Source organism: Elgaria multicarinata, chromosome 1 (assembly GCF_023053635.1).
Source record: "Elgaria multicarinata webbii isolate HBS135686 ecotype San Diego chromosome 1, rElgMul1.1.pri, whole genome shotgun sequence".
Taxonomy (NCBI): domain Eukaryota; kingdom Metazoa; phylum Chordata; class Lepidosauria; order Squamata; family Anguidae; genus Elgaria; species Elgaria multicarinata.
The window spans coordinates 148,544,815-148,567,012 of NC_086171.1; the positions used below are offsets into that span (position 1 = coordinate 148,544,815).

A 22,198-nucleotide genomic window follows, 5' to 3' on the forward strand; every position below is an offset into this window, starting at 1 on the left:
AGAGGAGCTGGGGTCAGGGGAAATGATTCAGTCCTGCTTCCTTTTGAGCCTTGTCCTGCAGAGTCTTGTCCTACTTAATTGTGAGTAGACATGCTGCTTGGGGCTTACTTCTGAATAAAAATTGGTAGCAATGAAACTGGGTGGGGGGGGGGAGGATTGGACTTTTCAGCCTTGCTCACTTTTGCCTGTGGTCCTGCCCATCCCTGGATTTCACCCACTCAGGCATTACTCATAATAGAATCTGGCCCTCAGGCCAAGAAAAGGCTCCCCGCTGCTGCTATAGGCATCTTGTTAGCCACTAGATAGGCCTTTGGTTTGATACAGCACAACCCTTCTTACATTCTTAGATTAAGTTGTACCCATGATCTGGATCGTTGTGGGCCAGGTTACCTGAAGTATTGTATCCTCTGATATGTATCTCTCTGGACTGTGAGATAATCTTCAAAGGCTGTCCTCTTGGTGCCCAAATCAAATGAGGGGAGGCAGGTGGCTACTAAAGAGAGGCCCTTTTCAGTAGTGGAATCCTCTTCTTAGAAAGGCACCTGTGTTGTGATTTATTTATTTTTGGAGCTATGTGAAAACATTTTAACTCTCCCAGGCTTTTTCGTTCTTTAGTTCTTGGCAACTGCGTCAGAGCTTTTTAGATCTTTGAAATGCTTCTGTTTTATTTAACAAGGGTTTTATTCTGTTGCTGTTTTAAGCTGTTAAAGATTTTTACATAACCTTTTATTGTGTTCCTTTATTTTAAGCTTTGATTTGTGAGTTGCCTAGAGAATGAATAAATAAAATAAACAAATAAATAATGAATTTAAGCAAATGGCAAAGTGTGTGTTTGTGAAAGAGAGAAGAGTGCCAAAGTTTTAAAGCCTTCCAAAGGCTGTTATGAAATATAGGTGAAATGGGGGTTTCTTAAGTATGATAGAGATGGTGTCCAGAAATCTGGATGAAGTATTGAATCTAGTTTAACCTATGTATACAACAATAGTGGGAAGATGAAGTTATTGAATCAAAAAAGGAAAAAGTCAACTCCTGATAAATTAATGTGTTGTTTACTTTTTATTTATTTATTACATTTTATACCGCCTGATAACCAAGTCTGCTTAGCTTACAAGGTGACCCAAGTGGTGAGGAGGGGAGGAAGCAAAAGAATTTGGGCCAATCTGATTCCACCAAAGTTTTGCCTGGAGATGTATTTTGCTCTCTGGCTAGATCTTTTATTCTTAATTAAACTGAATGGTAAAGCTATCATAATAACCATGTTCTATTTATTCCTGTTGTACTTTGGGTTCTGGTTAAAGTGGGTCTAGTGACTGGCAGCATGCTGTGCTCACTCATATCACCACTATACAGGAAAGCAGAACTACAACCCCCCCCCAAAACAACAACAACAACAACAACAACCACACATTGGAAGATAGGAATTTTGGAAATGTGCAATCTTTGCTAGGATGTATCTGTGTTTGCCAATATTTTATTTATTTATTTATTTATTTAGAATATATACCGCTCCCCATTGAAAAATTTCAGAGCGGTGTACAAGGTAAAATGAAACAAACAAACAAACAAAACAAAAAACAGTTAAAACAAAATTTAAAAGAAGCAAAAACAGAAATCCAAGACTGCATGTTAAAGAAAGGCTTCTTGGAATAAAGATCTCTCATTTTTTGTAACTTGAAAACGACGAGAGTGTTGTTCGCACTGTTTATAGACATTTTCATGTTACGGTAATATAATGTTGATGAGATCAGTGAAATCCCCTTGTGGTTCACTATTTTTGTACAGATTTTGCTGAAAAGCTTTCATGTCTATTATGGGCGAGGTTTATATTCCCTTTCTAAAATAAGGTTTCACGTTCTTTTCACTTCCTAACCTCAGGGATTCAGAATATCCAACAACTTTTGTGTTACCAGTACTGCAGCCAAATAAACACAGTTTGAAAGCCCATGCAAAGGAATATGCTCTGCAGGCTTACACCCAACTCTTGGCCCATTGTTTGTCAAGCTGGAAAATGTCACCATATGTGCCAAAGTATCTGGCCCTTCCAAATGCATGATAAATAACTAAGAGGCTCCAAATATGTTCATCTACAGTCAACATTTAAGAATTGTGCCATTTGTTTTCATTTCCATTCTAGATATGCATTCTGTTGCACCCACTGAGTTATTGTGGTTATTGTACAATATTTAAGAAGACCATTATAGATAACAAACTGCGGTTTCTGTCTCTGTTAGCAATGCCTCTTATGTCATCCCCTTTTGGGGATTGCCATTTGAAGCATGGTTCTCCATTCTTAATACTTAACTCCCAGAATGTGTTGTTGCGAATGAAGCCCTTGGCCTACCATCTACAATAGGATATAGTGAGAATTTTTAAAGCATCCTGTAGCAACTTTATACATGACCTTCCCTAAGGAAATGTGGAACCTCCAGGTTCTGAAGCAATATTCATGCCCTATTATTATCGTCATCATCATCATCATCTGGCAAAACAGGGTGCTAAACTAGGTAGATACATCAGGGCTCTTCCTGTAGATGCAAGCAACATAGGATAGTATCCAATGCTACTGCTAATGATGTTGCACTATTGTAAAACAACAATTACGCAACGTAACTAGCACTTACTAGTACAATGGGAAAAAGTCTTCATTTGCCAACAAAATTCAGTAGTGCAATCACCAAAAAGTCACCCCCTTTTTGCCACTGTGTTGCCGAATTCCAAAGGCAAATAGTCACTTTTTTTTTCAGAGCTCAAGCAGAGATACTGTAGGCTGGAGCACAAAGGTTATTGTAGGATTCTTCTTGCTCTGGCAAGTGAACGATAATGAGGCTTTCAAGTTTTACTCTCTTAGCATTAGGAAGTCAGAGAATGAGGAGTCCTAGTGCATTCAGCCCTTCAACCCAAAGATGGACTGCCCTACATGTCATCTGAATGTTCCTCATGAAATCTATTTAGAGGTTGGTGGACCACATGGCAGGATTCACGAACTATTGTCTGGAGATTGTTTGGAGTGATGTCCTCACAACTCCAAACAGTGTTCGATGATACTGGCTATTTAGATCCATTCGAAACAGATTTCAGACCTGGTTATGTAATGGAAACAACCTTGGTTGCCCTGATTGATGACTTACGTCAGGGAATGGTTGGGGGAGTACAATCCTGTTGGTTCTTCTGGACCTCTCATTGGCTTTTGATACCATTTACCATGGTATCCTACTGGATTGTTTAGCTGGCTTGAGATTGTGGAGCCCCCCCACCCGAGTTTTAAAGTAGTTTTGGTTATCTCTGGATGACCAATCTCAGAAGGTGATGCTGCAAGATGTTTGTTCCACCCCATGGCCATTAGCCTGTGGAGTGCTGGAAGATTCCATCCTGTCCCCCATGCTTTTTAACATCTATGTGAAACTGAAACTCTGGGGGATGTCTTCAGGAAATTTGGACTGAAGTGTCATCAGTATGCAGATGATACTCAGCTCTACCTCTTGTTTCTAAGTACACATCCCTGGGGTGCTGTCAAACTCATGAACCAGTGTTTGGAGGCTGTTTTGGAGTGGATGAGTGTAAACAAGCTGAAACTTAATCCAGATAAGATGGGGGATACTGTGGGTTGTGAAAGCAACTACTCTGAATGGTGGTTTGCAATTGGTCTTATATGGAGTTGGATTCTCTATAAAAGACCAGCTGGGAGTCCCCCTGGACTCTGTGCTAACTGGGGAAGCCCAGGTGGCTGCGGTGTCCAGGAGTGCATTTTACCAGCTTAGGCTGATATCCAGCTATATCTGGAGAGGATGGACCTTGCCTCAGTTTAGCCATGCACTAGGCTGGATTACTGTAATGCACTGTACATGGGGCTGCCTTTGAAGAAAGTCCAGAAACTTTAGCTGTTGCAGCATGTGGCCACTTGAATGTTGGTGGGGCTGAGTTTAGATCATATAACACCTATACTGCACCACCTGAACCGGTTACCGGTATGTTTTGAAGCCAAATTTAAAGTGCAGGTTTTGACCTTTAAAGTCTTAAATAGTTGGGGCCCAAATTACGTCAAAGACCCTATTCATCCATATCAACCTGCCCACACTTTAAGAGAGGGCAATTAGGTAAGCGACTAACAAGAGGGCCTTTTCTACAATGGTCCCTCAGCTCTGGAATAAGTTGTCATCAGAGGTCCGCCAGGCCCCATCATTGCAAGCTTTTAGGAAAGCCCTAAAAAATTATTACTTTACTGTAGCCTTCCCCGACTATGTTTTAGTGGACTGTAGATGCAGTTGTAGTTTATGCTGATGTTTGTAATCTTTTAGAATATTTGCTGTTTTTCCTGTTTCTATTATCACATTGGTTATTACGGAATTGGATTTTATTATGGGAGATTTATTGTTGTATGCCACCTTGGGAGGGCTTCTGCCCTGAAAGATAGCCAAGAAGCATAATGGATAAATAATTTCTTCTCTGCTGTGGCCACTTGTGAACTGATCATTAGGCAGGAACTTTGCCTGGGAGCATGTGCAGTGTGGGGTTAGCGGAACTCCTGCCTAAAGCTATGCTCAGCTCTAGAATATTCCAAATGACTGTTTTGTGCAGGCATATAAGCCATGTGTGTGTGTTTTTAGATGACCATTCAAAGAACTACAGTTACTTTCTTTTCCTCAAAATGTACCATTACACAACTGCTTTCTTATCTTACCTTTTTAAAAAACACACACAAGCATTTCAAGGAAATGAACCTAAACTTCTATTATACCTCTTGGTTCTTGATGGTCTTTCATGTCTCATTGCCCAGATTAGTGTATATACTAATTATTTCATCTATTGACTAGTCCAGCTTCTATTTAGTGTGTTGCTGCCAGTATATTTTTCCTTTCCGATTCCTATGTATTTTGAAACATTTATTCTCTTCCTTTTCAGCTTGTCAACCTGCATCTGCATCTCTTGACTGCTATTTATTTGTTGTATGCTGCCTTGGAAAGGTTTCCTCTAAAAGACAGCTTATAAATCTTTAAAATAATTCTTGTTCTTCAAGCCCTTTATACTTTGTCCATGAAAATTATAAAAAAATAACTATTGCTTGTCTCCTGTCACTGTATGGAGACAGTGTAAAAGGATGCAACGAGTTGTCTTGAAAGCTTCTTGACAATGAAGCTCAGTTTTAATTAATAAGGAACACTGGGGATTTTACCAGTCACTGTGGTATTACACTAGGTGTCATGTAAAAGGAATCTATGCAGGAGTTAAGGGCCTGGAGAGGTTTTCCCTTATTTTTGAGAAAGTTGATCATTAATAGACCTCCATTTTATTGCTATTGTTTTCTTGTGTTTTATTAGGGTGACCATATGAAAAGGAGGACAGGGCTCCTGTATCTTTAACAGTTGCATAGAAAAAGGAATTTCAGCAGGTGTCATTTGTATGCATGCAGCACCGGGTGAAATTCCCTTTTCATCACAACAGTTAAAGCTGCAGGAGCCCTGCCCTAGTGACCAGATACAAAAGAAGGCAGGGCTCCTGCAGCTTTAACTGTTGCGATGAAGAGGAAATTTCACTAGGTGCTGTCCATTTAATGACAAATTCTGAGACAGGATATATTTATATTTATTTATTTAAAATATTTGTAGACTACCTTTTAGTGTAAAATCTTCTGAAGGCAACTTCCAACCTATACATTTACAATGTATAAAATCAGTACATTTCTAAAACCATAAAACACCATAATAATAAATATTAATAACTAATAAGAACCAGCAATAACACTGAAAGATAAAACATATAGCTCAGTGACAATGATAAGATCAAATCAATAATTATAACTAAAATCACATCATATATACAATAATGCAATAAACACCTTATTAAGAGAAAGCTATATTAAACAAGGGGTCTTTAGGGTCCATTTAAACGCCTGCAATGATGGGGCTTAATGTACCTCCGTTGGAACAGCTGAAAAGTCTCTCACCTTCATGCCAGTTGGGCCCCAGCTGCTAATCTCAAGGTGCTGGCAAGCTGATGTGGGTGAACGTGGTTCTTCAGGTAACTTGGTCCCAAATTGTTCAGGGCTGCAAAGGTAAAGGAAGGAAAGGAACCACTCGTGCAAGCACTTGAGTCATTGCTGACTCCTAGAGGGACGCCTGCTGCTGACGTTTTCTTGGAAGACTTTGTAGCAGAGTGGTTTGCCATTGCCTTCCCCAGTTGCAGTTACCTTTCCCCCAGCTAGCTGGGTACTCATTTTACCGACCTCGGATCGGCTGCCTGAGAACCAGCTTCCGCTGGGATCGAACTCAGGCCATGGGGAGAGTTTCGGCTGCAGTAACTGCCGCTTACCACTCTGCGCCACCCGAGGCTAATGCAAAGGTAAAGCCAGTACTTTAAATTGGGCTCAGAAATGCACTGGCAAACAATGCAACTGGCAAAATATAGGTGTCATATGATCTGACCACCTAGCTCCCAGCAATACTTGAGTTTTTCACCAGTTCAAGCTTTTAAACCATTTCAACTTTTGCAAAGCTACCGCAAAGCAGGGGAGTGAAGAACCAAAAATAAAGATGAATGCCTCAGTCTGCAAAAAGAAAAGTTTAATGCCAACAGATAACACCTTGGAATTTATCTCTTGGCACTTCCTTATGAATCAACTTCCAATTAATAGGGTTTAGCCCTTCCTTACTTTTTGCTTCTTGTTGGTCTTTGGCTGGTGGCTCTTGACTCCCAACTGCTTTGCAACCTGACCTCACTTGCATCACAACCAGCTTTTTTAAAAGAACCTCTTTAAAAGGAGAGACGAAAGAACTGGCAGAGAAAAAGGACAAGAAAAGCAGAAAGGAAGTGAGGAGCAAGAAAGATACAGATAAGATAAGACAGAGTATGTATTTTTCAAACATAAAGGAATTAGAAATGAGTTTAGTCTCACATTGCATGTGAGCCTCCAAACTCTGTCCCTTGAAAAGCTGAAGGAAAAAGTCTAGCAGGAACTTTATCTCTTTAGTCTGTCTTGGACCCTTGTCTTTTAATACCTTTTTACACCATAATTTTAAGCTTTACAGTGCACTTCTAAGCATGTTTGTTCACCATGTTTAACACATAAATGAGTTTAGGATTGCAGCCATACACAATATCTTGACTAACCTGACTAGCACAGCATTACATGTATGTACAGTCTCATGCCTTCTCTCTCTCCAAAAAAGAATTCTTGGAACCCACCTATTCTGTAATACAATCCTATGTAAATGACCCCTCACCACTCCATTTGTCTGTTGTATTGATCTGTTTGTTTTCCAACGCTGCCGCAGGTGCCCTTAAACAACAAGCCTTTAGGGGCAGGGCGTGTGATATTTGAAAGACGCCATCCTGTTGAAGCCCAAACCCTGTTATTCCATTGATGATCATCTTAAAATAATGCCATATTTACAAAATACATAAAGCTGCCCAGCTATTAGCTTGATCTTCTTAATTGATTTGCATGAAAGAAGAAGATATTAAGGAACTTGAATTACTTGCTCCTATATTTTCCTATATTCTACCTATCCTAAAAAACAGATAACTGGAATTATTAGTTTTTAGCGCTTCTTTTGATATTCTAGAAAATTCTTCGACTTAATATTTCTTTGCAGTTTTCTACAAAGTTTGTGTAATTAGTGAGCCATTTACTTTAGATTGCCTATTTTTATCCATATTTCCCAAACTGAAATACTGCAGAACATTTTCTTACAACTAATTATTTTCTTGTGCTAGGATGTTTTTGTGAAAGAAAAATTCTGTATAAAGGGCAAATAAAAATTAAATAAATAAAATTCAAAGGTGCAAAACATGTAAAAATACACTTTAATATAAAATCTATTCAAAGTAAGAAGTTTCCAAATTGCAGAAATGTAGATCCCAAAAACCTACATTACTTTTTTGCAAATACAAGATCTATTCTGAATATATGCATCAAAATGCTCCAATACTCAAACCTGACAGCATTCAGCATTCAGATTTGTGATGTTAGCAATGGCCAGTGATCTCTATTGGCACAGGTAAGGAATATGAGAATTTAATTTCAGTTCGCAAATCACTAAAAAATTCCCCGTTTGCAAACACGAATGCATATTCTCCAAAAATGTTTGCACATTCCTGAACTTGTACCCACAACATACACAGCTTTCAAAATTCATTCTCCCCTCCCCCCCATTCAAACAGGGGAAAAACAGGTTGAAAATGAAAACAGGAGTGAACCAAATGGAGCTACAAAGTAAAGTTCAGAGAATTTCACTTGGTTCTTCAAGCACCATTTCAAGTGGGAGCCACTTTGCCAAAAAAGAATTCTATGTGAGAATCACTAAAATTAACACAGAGCAATCAAATAGAAAACTTACTTTAATATTTTGCCAGTTTTCCCAACATTTCCCATGCTGGCTAGGGAATGCTGGGAGTTGTAGGACTTTTTTTTCTATATAAACATACATAACCGCCCAGAGAGCTTCGGCTGTGGGGCATTATATAAATGTAATAAATAAATAAATAAGATTGTGACCTTAATTATATAAAACTGATAGATGCAGTTCAGACACTCTTGCCTGTTCAAGGAACCAAGTCTTATTTCTTTTATGGACACTGAAGACCAGAGGGCTAATTAATTTACTCGCATATGTTCTGGGGCTAGTGAATCTTCTACTGTCGCAGAGATCTCAGTGTCCCTGATTATTGCAGTGCTTGTTCCTCTCTTCTTACACCCTGTTGGCTCTTCCAGTCTGTGAAAAGACATTTCAGCTGTGACTTGAGAAAGCGTAGCACTTAGGGAAGCACACTTCTTTCTGCCTCTCAAAACTACCATTCTGTAGTTTCCTGTACAAGCTCTCTCCCACTCACTCTCTGTTCCAGAGAAGACCCTGGACTGGCAGCTTCCTGTTCCAAATCTTGCTGCTTCTGTCTAACACTGCTTCCAATTGGCTCCAGAAAATCTCTCAAGATATTACACAGGGCTGCCTGAGGAGATAAATGGCAAAGTGCCCCCCCCCAATTTGTTCTGGCATTGAACATGACTGTACTGGCATTGAACCTTAGTTCAAACACTGATGGTGTGACAGCATCTTCCACTATTCCAGAGGGTTTACAGAGGGAATGCAGGGCAGGCAGTGTAGCATGCATAGCTCTGTTGTCCAACATACCACTACCTCTTACTCATGGCTCCATCCGAGCCTTGCTCGCAGCCCATTCAAACAAATGCTGCAATGCAGCAGCAGCAGCATGCATCTTGTAAGCCAAGGAACGCATGCACTTGCGGGGAGAAGCAGTGCCTGTTTGTGTGTGCTGAGGTAGGAGAGCTGAGGAGGAACAACTCAAGGGCTACTGTTGCTGCCAGTGCTCCCCAGCATCTGCCACCTCTAATGGTAGGCATGGCCTTGATCTTACAAGATCTGGACATTCCATTTAGATAGACGTTGACCTGGTTCACACAACACGACAACCCACACTCAAGGCTGAGTATGGGTTGAGTGTAAGTTGTCATTAAAGCGTGGGTTGTGTTATGTGGACCCTAACAAACAACCCACAAACAGAATCCTTGGTTTGTTGTTCTGTTGTCAACTGTGGGTTGTTTGTGGTTAACACAATACAACAACCCACAGTTCCACAACAATCCTCAGTTCCACAACAATCCACACTCAATCCATTCTCAACCATGAGTATGCGTTGAGTGTGGGTTTTCATGTTGTGTGAATCCAACCATTATGTTTGCACAAACGTCTTAAAACATGATCCACAATTTTGCCTCACTTTTTGATCATAGTAATGGGGTTGCAGCCCACACACACCTCTGAACCTCCAGGGCCCTGCAAAAGTCTCTCTTCCCTTTCTCCCTTATGCTTGCATCCTGCTTGCATAGTAGCACGTGGACATTCTTCATTCTATGTAAAAATGTTCCCACTGTTTTCATTCTTTTTAAGTACATTTAAAAATCTTATCTTGGCAGGTGTTTTTTTTTTAAACAATTACACCATTTGTTGCATCATGGGGAGAGCACATTTCTTTATTTCTTTTCTTTTTTTTTTAAAAAAATACTGGCTGTGGTTAGAGAGAAGACTGGCGTTGGCCTCTTTTCAGAAACCATTTGTGAATATAGCCTCAGCAGTTTGTTTAACCAAACATCACCCTCATACATTTTACATGGTACCTCCCCAGCTGAGGCCTGTCTCTAACAACTAGTGTATTCTGCAACGAGTTGCTCAACAGATGTCATTCTGGTTGAATAATGAGGCAGAATACTTGTGCGTTGGCTAACGTTACTCGAACTTTGATCACTTTTGTTCAGCACATCAGTCTGGCATTGTGCTTTATACCAACATAACACTATAACCAGAGCATGCCTTTCAGGCTTAGAATAGCAAAGGAATGTTATTGAAATCAGTGCAGTTACAGATCAGTGAATGGAAAAAGGAGAATACTGTTTATTTCATAATGCTGTGGTGTTGTACTTTGGAATTAGAAAGGAATGTAAAGAATCCAACTACAGATCTTAGTTATTTTTATTTCACAGGCTTTGTGGGGGGGATCTTTGCTTTATTTATCTCACGTGGCTGTTTATACCTCATATGGCTGTTTTAGTATGTAACGTAAGATAGATAAAATGTTTGATTCTGAGACTGTGGAATCTTTCATAGTAATTGCAATAATAATGTTTATTTCTGTGATAGTATGACATTGAGATCCTATGAGGATTTTATTTATTTATTACATTTATTTATTACATTTCTATACTGCCTGTCAGGTGAAACTCCCTGGGCATTATGCTTTATTTCTAGACTGGCTAAAAATGTTTTTGAAAACACTACATAATATTATTGTATTATGGTACCAATTTTTTATTGGTGGCCACCCCTGTCTACTGATGTGGGATAAATAAAAAGATAAATTCAGCTCATAACTGATTGTAACTATATTGTATGGTCCCTGGGACACCCTACCTGGGGCCATAGGACTGCAGCATAAAGTACATACGATTTTTTTTCACCCTATGTATATCCTGTAAATATGTATCAGGGTACTGGCACATCTATCAAAAGTGTAGGTGGGTGTGATGGGGTGGGGTTTGGATTACACAGTAGCCTCTTTATTCCCCAACTTTTTTTTTTTACATGATAGAAATATGTGCTGGTACATAGGAATGGGGGAGAACATAATTTGGTTCACATTTTGATAAGAACTTACTAATTCACCCTTCCCAAATTAATATGTTGAGTGGAACACAGCTATCCTTTGGTATTCTCACTTCTCAGAATTTTGTGATGAGGTAATCTGAGCAGAAAATGTATTTAAAATGTATATATTAGGGGAAGTGAACATAAAAATGTGTTCTAAAATGTGTATATCTGGGGAGAGGAACATGAGCAGTTTCCTCTATTATATAAGAGGAAACTGCTTGCATAAATTGTACATACTAGGCAAAATTCTATAGAAAAATGTGTATATTATGAGAAATATTTTTTTAAAAGTCTCAAAATGATGTAGAAAGAGGATAGAACAAATTGAAATTTGGAAAAATGAGAAACTTAGAGAAGCTGAAATGGACAAATTTCCTCCCTCTTGTTATCCTGTGGCATATTTACAGAGCCAATCAGTTACAATTTTAATTGATACACAAAGGGAATACCGAAATACAGTAACTTTCAGAGGGGTACCCATATTCGTCTGTTGCAACAAGAAGAGCAAGAGTCTTCTGGCATGTTAAAGATGAACACGTTTCTTATGGCAGAAGCTTTCTGGGGGAGAAATGCTGTTCTAACGAAGCTTTTTTTAAAAAAATCTTCTTTGTTTTGTTTTGCTATACACTTGTATTGAGTATATTTTTGAATATTATTGTGATGTTGTAGTTTGATATTGTTAAATATTGTTGTAGTTTTAATTTTTGTAAACCGCCCAGAGAGCTTTGGCTATTGGGCGGTATAAAAATGCAATAAATGAAATGAAATGAAATGAATAAAGCCTGTTTCATCAGATGCATTAAGTGTTACCCTCAGTTGGCAGGTGTATATAGATACACATGGATGCAGAGAGAAAAGATGTAAGCAATGAGGACAGAGGGAAATGAAATGCCAAATATACAGACTGTGACAATGAAATGTATGTAAAATAATTACAGTGACCATTCACAAAGTAGTGCTGATCATAACACAAACTTCTTCATGGTTTCTGTGACTCACACATATGGGTTATGTGCATATGCAGAACAGTCATTCGGAACTCCTATGTGCCTGCACAGAACAGTCATTTGGAGGTAAACAGTTTTAGGTGGGAGTCCCACCCACCTCTTCTGTGCACGTTCTGGATGTGTCTCTTGCCTGCCTCACAGTTCCTTTTTATCCACTGCAGCAGTTAGCAGCGTTTGGAATGTTCTTACCTCATGGCAAACTTCTCAAAACGGATGTTGAGCAGAATTGTCCTTTCTTCTTTCTCTTTTTCTTCTTCCTATTTTCTCTGGGTTTTCTTCCTCTCACAAGTGGGAGCTCTCTCTGACAGTCATACTCAAACTTTTTGACATGTGGGGCATCCCAATTGTCAACCTCTTTGCTACAGCACTAAACATTAAATGCCAGTCTTTTTGCAGCAGGCTCTCTGGGAGGTGTTTTCCTTCTTTACTGGGGAGGCACTCTAACTTACATGTCGTCCCCCCTTCCAAAATATAGGATGGTGGGGCTCACTGCATGGTGGCAGAGGCAAACATGGTTTGTGACGCTTCTCCTGTCCATCCTCACTTTTCTTCATCTCTTTCGGTTCCTGCATCCCCGCATAATAAGCAACAGAAAGATCAGGCACCCGGACCTGGAGAGTTTGCATCTCATTTCATGGAAAGTGAGCAACCTCACCAATTATCTGACAATGTCCTGGAAGTAAAGACTGTTTCATGAAAACTATCCACCCAGGACTCATACACTACCAAATAGAAGGCCTTTCTGAAATTGTTTGCTTCACAAGAACAGGACCCCAAATCCTGTGGTCTACCAGGACTTTCTTTTTTCTTTGAAATCTAGAGGTTTATCACTTTCCTCCATCAAAATCTGCCTAGCAGCCATATCGGCTAATCATGACAATATTAAAGTTTTCCTCTCTCTTCTCGCATCCTCATGTTAAATGTTTCCATATGCCACCTGGCACTCATGCCATGTCTCATTGTGGGTTATCGTCTGATCTATGTTGTCCAAACTTGGTCACTGAGTGTGGGCTGACTGGCTCCATCCACTTTTGGCTCTCAGTCTGCCCACTGCTATTATGTAGCTCCCAACAAATTAACCCTGAAAGAATGTGGCTTTGGGGAGAGGAGTAAAGGTTCCCCATCCTTGTTTTAAAGTCTAGCTTTCCTTGATATTTTCTAGAGTTATATGAGAATAGAATGGATGCAAATTCCAGTCCCCAGTTAAGTAGATTTTTAGACTAAAGATGCTAAGCCTATATTTTGTTTCCATTTTGTATTCAAGATTTCTGAGTATCCTACTTCTGAGTTGGTCCTGTGTTGTCTTATTCTAGGGCCCCTTGAGTCAGATTTGGTAGTAAAAGTGGCAATGAGATACATTTTAAAATGATATTCACAACATGAAAATGCCTAGCAATGACTATAATGCCAATTGGTTGGATCCAGAGAAATGCAAGCAGAACCCTGCTCATAGAATGTGGCTTTCCCAGCCCCAGCTCACTCCTTGTGCTACCTCACAAGCTGTTTCTGAGGATTGGGGGACACTCTGGTAATGTGTGGGATAGGGTGTGGGGAACTGCAATGTGAGGGGTGAAATAGTGAACATGAAGGAGGAATGCTTTACATGAACAGAAGTGCTTTTTGCTTGCATTAGGCACCTTTGGATCTAAACCAGTAATTTAAAAAGTTCTTAAATCTGTTGTTTAAAAGCTGAAGTTCCAGTTAGTGTAGCACTTGGCTCGGACATAGATAACTTGCATTTGAGTCCTGCCTCTTGTTAGAGGTATGATTGTCTAGAGCAAATCGTCATTACTCAACATGAGTTCCACGTATGTAAAACAGTAACATCTGAATTGATGAACAGAATTGTTTTGAGGCAGAATGAAATAACAATTTGTACATTTTACACAGCTGAACAATGGTATATTTAGCTGAACATAATTATTTTGAGGCTGAATGAAATATAACAGTTGAACATTTTAAATGTCTGTATAAATGATACATAATAATAAATATTGTATAATTAGACAATTTTGGGTTGTTTTTGCAGGTTAAGCGAAACGTGTACGACCTGACTAGTATCCCTGTTCGTCACCAGTTGTGGGAAGGCTGGCCTGCTTCTACAGATGACTCAGTAAGTCACAATTTACCTCAGAGTTACCTACAAACGTTACCTTATTTTTCTAGGACATACCTATCTTTGTTTTGCTTTTGGACTCTATTGAAAGCAGTTATTGCACTTTACCAAGTCTCTTGTGTAGGTATATTAGTAATTCAATATTTGGTGGTTCACTGCTTGACCAATGTAGTAAAACACTAAATCATTTATTTAATAACCTATTGCAAATAGATCAGTTGAAATGACTAGTTACAGATCAGAGCACAGGCTAGGATTTCCACTGTCTTGTTTGGAGGGACCCAGAACTGGCTATGCACAGACATTTGTGGCTGGTGAGTTTCATATATACCAACTGAACTGAACTTGATTGAACTGAACAATCCAGAGAAAATTTTTTATGAAGAAATGGCTTGTGGTTTATCTAGTGGAAGATAGCAGCTTATCTGCTTTGTCATATGATTACAAAAAAAATGCATGTTCTGTACTCTTCTTAAACTATTGTTTTACAACTTTGGAAGGTGATAGAACAGTGACACCACATAGTATTATCTACTTTGATCCTGATCCAGGAGGGACAAACTTATTCAAAGAACATTTCAGTACATGCTTAAGTACTACATGAAGTATTTAATGCTGCAGTCTTTGCACGCTTTCTGGGGAGTATGTCCCATCAAAATAAGTAAGACTTATTTCTGAATCATCGTGTGTTGCATTTCTTTATTTCTGTATTCCATTGATCCATGTTTAATGTGAAGGGGATAGGACAGAGGAAAGCTCCTGTTCCTTGGTCAGGAAATGATAGTAAAAAAGTGTTGCTCTATGTGTTCATGTCTGATGATCCACTTTAAAAAGCCTGTCTGGATGACGGCCTTCATTCCCATTTTAATCTCACAGTAACTTCTGAAATGCCTGAGATTTTTTCCTGCAACGTGTTTGTCCTCTCCATTTTATATTTTAAAAAGTTCATTTGGATTCTGAGAGTGATGAATGGCAGCCCATTGCAGCACATTTGGCAGAACAGTGCCACATTGGTATTTTCAGGGGAAGTAGTTAGTCCTCATGTTGGAAGTAGAACTGAAGCTTAGATAAAAACAAACACAGACAAGGTTAATTGCAACCTCTGAAATATATTGGTGTGCTGTCATCTGTTGCTAGTTGAGTTTAGGCCAGAAAGGATTTGAAAACCCATGATTTCTAATCCAAATGCCAGCAGCTGTTTGGAAAACAGCCAATTAGACAAAAAGGGAAAGCCTTCCTGTAGGATAGGATGTCCAGCATGGATAAAACACACAAATCTGTTTTAAACTCTGTTTTAACAAGTGACAATGTTGCAGGTGATATTTTCTTTCTTTCTTTTCTTTTCAAGTCTAATGAAACTGGTGATTGTTAAGTCATCTGCTTGAAAAAGCAGATGAGTCCAGAAAGCTCCCGGCTTGAAACTACTGCAGCTGAGGCCCGTCAGCTGTGTAAACACTTCTGAACGTGTTACTCCCAAAAATATAATTAATTTCTATCTGAAATTAGAGCCTCCAACTTAATGTTTATGAAGATTTAACATTAGCAGTAACAGTCTGAACACTTTCCCCTCCTTTGTCGTTTAGGCAATTTGCTCATAAAGCTTATCTCTTATATGCCACGCTCCAGTATCAGTGTCAGATTTTTTTTAAAAAAAATTGTATTCCCCTCTTTTGGTAATAATTTAATTTTGACAGAAAGATGTCTCAATGGTACCATTCAAGAGCAGAGATCTGACTTCTGCCAATAAAGAGTTAAAAAAAGAGACTTGATTAGAATACTTTTCATTTACATTTCATGCAGCATAAAAAATACTTTGTAATACCACATGAGGTTTTTTTCAGTGCAGTTCTCGTTAACCTTTGTCTTAGCAAACAGGACAACTAAATAGACTTCCAATAATTAGATTCCTGTGTAATCAAGTCTCCTATGAACCTGATCAGCTTCAGTCTTCTGCATTATCAGAAATGCATCAAAGTCAAGAGCCTTTTTAAAAACATTTGTTACTGCACCTCCCTTTAGAGTGATGGCATGTTCTTTGCTTGTAGTTTTAAGTCTAATGAAGTATGGGATACTGTATGAGATGTCAATAGCTCTTTCACATGCCCCTGGCTTTTTTGAGCACTTTCACAAAGAAAATCGGTATCTAACATTCTACCAGTAGGGGAATGTTTTCATGCTGTGTCAGTTTAACTGTGAGAAATGAAGAGCTTGCAAGATAGCTAAAATGCCATTTTACACTTTAAAAATGACATTTTTTCAATTTCTACAGAGCATGAATAATACTAACACTGGGAATTTATAATTGCTTCATCTAATTAAAATACCATCACAATGTATGATTTCCACTTACTACTTCAATTTTCAGATGATCTACTCCCTTTTGTCTGAACTGGGGGAAAAAATCTCCCTGGGTGTTAAAAGATTTCATTTGCCAGGAGCTGTCTTTCTGTTATTTGTTATTGACAATCAACGTGATCTTATAAATTGGGGAGTGAAGCTGGGATGCGTAGGTGGGGATCAATAGCAGAGATGTTGTGGGTAAGTCTTGTTAACAACATCTTCTATTTAAACAGTTATGTTAATAAACTTAATAGACAAAAATTATGCAGATTGAAAAAATGACAACAAAGTTTCTTAGTTACTGAGGTTTTCTTGTATATAATTAAAAGGACCAACTTTTCGTACTTTTATAATTGGAAATACATACGTTAACTTAAATTTCCTTAAGAGATCACAAATTCTAGAGGGCTGTGTGCTTTAATTACTGTTTCTTTTGCTCCTGTTTGCTTCAGGAATGCTTTTATTTTACATTTGTTCTAAAATGAAGTGATTTCTTGGCTGAACATGTTTATATGCTTATACATGTTTATATTTCTGATTATGAAATGGACTTATCTAGTGCAAGGGGATGTTGCTGCACTGAACTTAAGCCACCAATATTTCATTTTTTACAGACGGGTAATGATGGATAAACGGAATTATCTAGATCTCCCTTTTTACATGCTGCTCTGATGGATAAGGAATAGAGTTTTATGCCATGTAGGTATTAGATAGACGGCCAGTTAGTTTCAGTTTCAGTTCCAGATCAATGACATAGGAGGCTGTGAACCAGTCTCTGTGTACAGAAGCCTCCAGCTGGCTGCAGTAGTTATGGGCTTTGACAATTTATACAGTCAGCCGGGGAATCTTACTCAAGGCTGATGATGAGATTAGTGCCATCACCTGCCTATTCACCCTCGTTGGTAGTGCTGGGTTTCTTTTGGCTGTAACTTCCTTGTTCCTCCTCTCTGCTGCCTGAAGAAGCCAGGTACTGCTGAGAGGAAAAGCAGGCAGATTGCAGGAGAGGTGCTGCTGCTGAACAGCCAGCTGGAGGTTTCTATACATGCTGGGCCTGATTCATAGGATGCTGTGTGAAGCACCCCAAAATTACGAAAAGATTCAGGATACACCGCCAAATCTTAGGAAGTTTTTCATCTGTAATTGGCTGAAGATTGGGCTGAAATGGAGACTTCTGGAGTTGTTGTTACATATGAAAACAGGATTTAATTCAGCTTTTCACTTTCCATCCAACTAATAATAGTTTTGCTTAGTGTTTACGTTATCATACAAAACATGCAAGATATTTTCATCTTGGACAGATCTACATGATGTGTTCCTGCGCCTACATACATGAGAGAAGGTCTCTATCTTCTAATACTTGCTGTATATCTATAGTGAATGGCACATTTGATGGAACAGGAGATTCAGGGAATGTTGTCATTGTTCAGAACTTGGGTTATGGATGTAGGTTTGCTTTTAAGAGCTCAAAAAGCTGTTGTGCAGCAGAACAGACTGCATTTCAACAGTTGCTAATGATATGCAGAACCATATGCTTTATGAATATATACCTTATGTGACTCCCCTGTGCACATGTTGGAGCTCTCTATCTCCATGGGTAAAGCACCATGTATGCAGACTTCTGTTGCCTTTGCAGTTCTCTAGATCAGGGCAACCTGCTCCATGCGTATCTGAAGAGCACTCCACCTGAAAAAAAACTTCACATAAATACATGTCTCTGAAAATGTCTCTATTATAATTTTTTAGATAATCATAATTTCACAACCAGTTCAATACATTTGAATTATTGGTGTACAGGTGTTGAACATTCTAGTTAATCATACCATATTTACATGGCCCTCTGAAGAAGTCATGAAGGGTGCAAACGATAAAACATTTCAAAGACACCTTTATTGCTTTTGAAACAAATGAAGCTTATTTTAAAATCTGTAGTATTAAACAAAATTTTAAATATCGGTTCTTCCTTACTTCATTGGTTCCATGGTATTAGCTAGATTTTTGATCTGTGATCACTCTCCACTGTATTCTGTAAAGATATTTCTATTTGAACCTATTCACTACGTTAAGGAAACAATACAAAAAGAACCCTGCTAGGAATCAGATCAAAGGCCTATCTAGTCCAGCATCCTGTTTCCACAGTGACCAACCAGATGCCTATGGGAAACCCACAAGCAAGAGACAAGGGCAATAACCCTCTTCTGCTGATGTTTCCTGCCAGAGGTTATACAGAGGCAGGTTGTCTCTGATCCTGTATGTAGTATATGGCCATAATCACTAGTAGCCATTGATAGCCTCATATTCTATGAATTTGTCTAATTCCCTTTTAAAGCCATCTGAGTTGGTGTCTATCACTACCACATCCTGTGGAAGCAAATTTCATAGTTTAGCTATGTGACATATGCAGAAATACTTAATTTTGTCTGTCCTGAATATCCCACCATTCAATTTCATTGCTTGACCCCAGGTTCTAGTATTACACAGCTCTGTTCCCCTTATTTGCTATTAACTTAAAACCAGTCTTCTTTTTATTGGAGCTTCTGCCTCAGTCCAGTCCAGTCCCTTTTATGAAACCTAGCGGGGATCTACACTACTGCTTTTAAGGTGCTTTAAAGCACTTTGAAAACGTTTTGAAACCTGTATATGCAGTGTGTCCTGGGCCCAAACAGTTCTCAAAACTGTTATAAAGCGCTTTAAAGCAGTAGTGTAGATCCCCCCCCCCGGTCTTTTTATGAAAGATCCTGTCTCAACCCCAATATGCCCGACTATGTCTGCTGTTGGTTCTGCTGTCTTGGCTTTTATAAGAATTAAAGGTGCAGAGTCTTCCTTCCATCAGAGACTGGAGAAATAAAGAAAGCTGGCAGGACAGGGAAATGGATTTATTTTATTTATTGATTGTATTTCTGACCTTCCTTTCTTCCATGATGGAACTCGAAGTGGAATTCATAGGATGCTCTTAGACCAGACTTCCCTGCTGCCCTCCAGATGTTTTGGACTTCAGCTTCCACAATTCCTAACTATTGGACCATTGGCCTTGTTGGCTGAGGCTGATAGCACTTGTCAAAACTTCTGGATGGCAAAGGTTCAGAAAGGCTGTCCTAGACAATCTTCCATCCAGGCACTGGCCAGATCCAGACTTGCTTAGCTCTAACAAGGAGGCTTTAACATATGCCTTTAGATCACTGCCTTTTCCCGTGAATGGAAGGAAGCTCCATTTAGAAAGGAGAGAATGGACCTGTTCACATGATCACGGAAAGGGAAATAAGCCATGATTACTTATTTCCTCTACTATGCATGCCAGGAAGATTTGCATAATTATCCTCACCAGCAGGCTTGCTATGTCGTGCAAATGCAGGGAGGGTGGCTTGTTGTCCCAGAACTCTACAACAGCCCATGGGTTCTGGGTGAGTGATTTGTTAATCACAGTAACAAGCCACCCTTGCCAGGTTTGCATGACATTGCAAACTGCGCCAGGGAGGATAATTATGCAAATCTCCCCAGCACGTGACTGGCACATAAGGTGGAGGAAATAAGCCACCATGGCGTATTTCCCTGTCTGTGATCATGTGAACCCAGTCAATAGAAGTTTCAGCCTGTCTGGTAGAGCTCTCCACCAGCTTTTTGGGTAGCATCCACATAACACAGGAGAAGAAGACACAGATAGCAGTTGAAAAACTAACTAATTCCCATTCCCATTTGGTAATTCTCCTTTTGGAAGAACTTCGGAGGTGATAATCCTCTTCCATCCTTTGTACATGTTCAAGTGCAGAGATTGCAATGGCTTGACTGTCAGCCACTCTGATTAGATAATAGAGGTTTTGTTTTTCTGAATGTCTTTTGTGCAATTCCACATTTGGGGGTGTAGATGTGCAGCCCATAAACATGGGTCTACACGAGAAATATTCTGAGAAGAACCATTCAGAGGTTAGAAACTCTGTTTCCTTTTTAATCCTCAAGATGTTCTAGTAACATTATTTTACAGAGGACTCTCACGTAATCCACAGTTGGAGTTAAACAGTACTTAGTAATAGTCATTGTAGTAGTTCTTTCAAGTGGCAGGAGCTGATATTTACTCTTCTCTGGAAAAAATTCTCATGCACTATATGTTTGTCAAATTGCAAATGCAGAAAAGTGTTTTCAAATTTCAGAATGAATACCTGTGTCCTTTGTTTGTGTGGACCAACTATTGATATTCATAGCTCAGTGTATCTTGCCCTTCCACAATGTAGTTTGTCGTTAAACATTTATAAAGTGCCTTAATTTTACTAAGCACTGTACACAGATTAAAAGGAAGACAGTCCCTACCTTCTAAAAGATTACAATGCAGTCAGTGTTACTATGAAAATGTTAATTTTTTAACTGACACAGATTAGGCAGTCTGAGATGCTTGCCATTAATATTTTTTAACAGCGTCATTTCCAGCCATTATGGCTCTGGAGAGAGCTTAAAACATGCCTGTTTCTGATCTTCAGAAGCCAAAGGATTGCCAGTGATCAGAGGTGGTGCAGAACTCACTTTTGGTACAAATTGTATATTACTTTATTTATACTATCCCTGGTTGTGGGGAAACTACTTTTCTTTGGGAAAGGGTTGGGAGCCAAATGGAATGTCATTCACTCTATAATGGAAAGACTTTGAACATAGTAATATTAAAATTTGCTTGTCCTGCACTTTAGGCAGAAGAAGAATCACTTTAGTTTAGGGATCTCTATCACTGTGAAATCCAGCATTTTTGGGGGGCTCGCTGGATATCTGTGGTGCCCTTGACTCGGCTTATATTTGCAAACTGAGTTGGGGGGGTTGTTCCTAAAATCTGAGAACTTTTCCAGGGTGTTGTTGTTGTGGTGTAAAAAACAATTTGTGCAAATTATGCAAATTTTAGTTATTTACTTTTTACACTACCCCCCCTTTTTAAAAATAAATAAATAAATGGAAATGTGCAAGCTGGCTTAACTCAGTGCAGATCAAGTTGGGCCAGCTGGTGAGAAAGCATGCTGAAGTCTGGGGCCCCCAAGCTGACTAAAGCTCAGTGAGCTTCACTCGCCGGATGGATTCCTCTGACATCCCTACTTTAGTTTCATTGTGTTCCTCTGTCAGAGGAGCTCCTTATGAATGCACAATTCAACAAGTGCCAGCAGGATTTTTGGAGTGCACTGCATTGACAAGTGCAAGGGCAGTCGTGAGTGCTGGGTAACATAGAATTGGCACTTAGGCTGCTTCACTGTCACACATCACTACTTGATATATGGCTATTTTACATCTTTAATGTTGCAGCTCTTGTAAAGATCTATTTAAAAAACAAAACAAAACATGCAGACTATGAAATCCTCAAAGTAGGACCATGTTTAACCCGGGAATTGGTGGGCTTGCCACCAACTTTAACCATGCTGGGTACACCACCGCTTCCCCCCCACCCCATGAGGGAGTTTGCTGGTGTGGTTAACATTGTCTTGAACCACATGGATGGTGCTTCATACAATCAACTTTCCATGCAAAGTAGCGCCCCTACAGTTTGCATTCTTCATGGCAACTGTGCCACAGGGGAGATTTATTTATTTATTTATTTATTTATTTATTATATTTAT

At 39.2% G+C, this 22,198-nt stretch overlaps 1 protein-coding gene across 1 annotated transcript in view; it reads left to right on the forward strand.

Moving 5' to 3' along the window:
* The window catches only part of FAF1 (Fas associated factor 1), a 201,166-nt gene that overhangs the window by 82,316 nt on the left and 96,652 nt on the right, over positions 1–22,198 (forward strand). Inside the window, exon 8 of the mRNA XM_063139063.1 lies at positions 14,193–14,276. Coding sequence (XP_062995133.1) covers positions 14,193–14,276 — 84 coding nt within the window. The remainder of the gene's footprint in view (positions 1–14,192; positions 14,277–22,198) is intronic.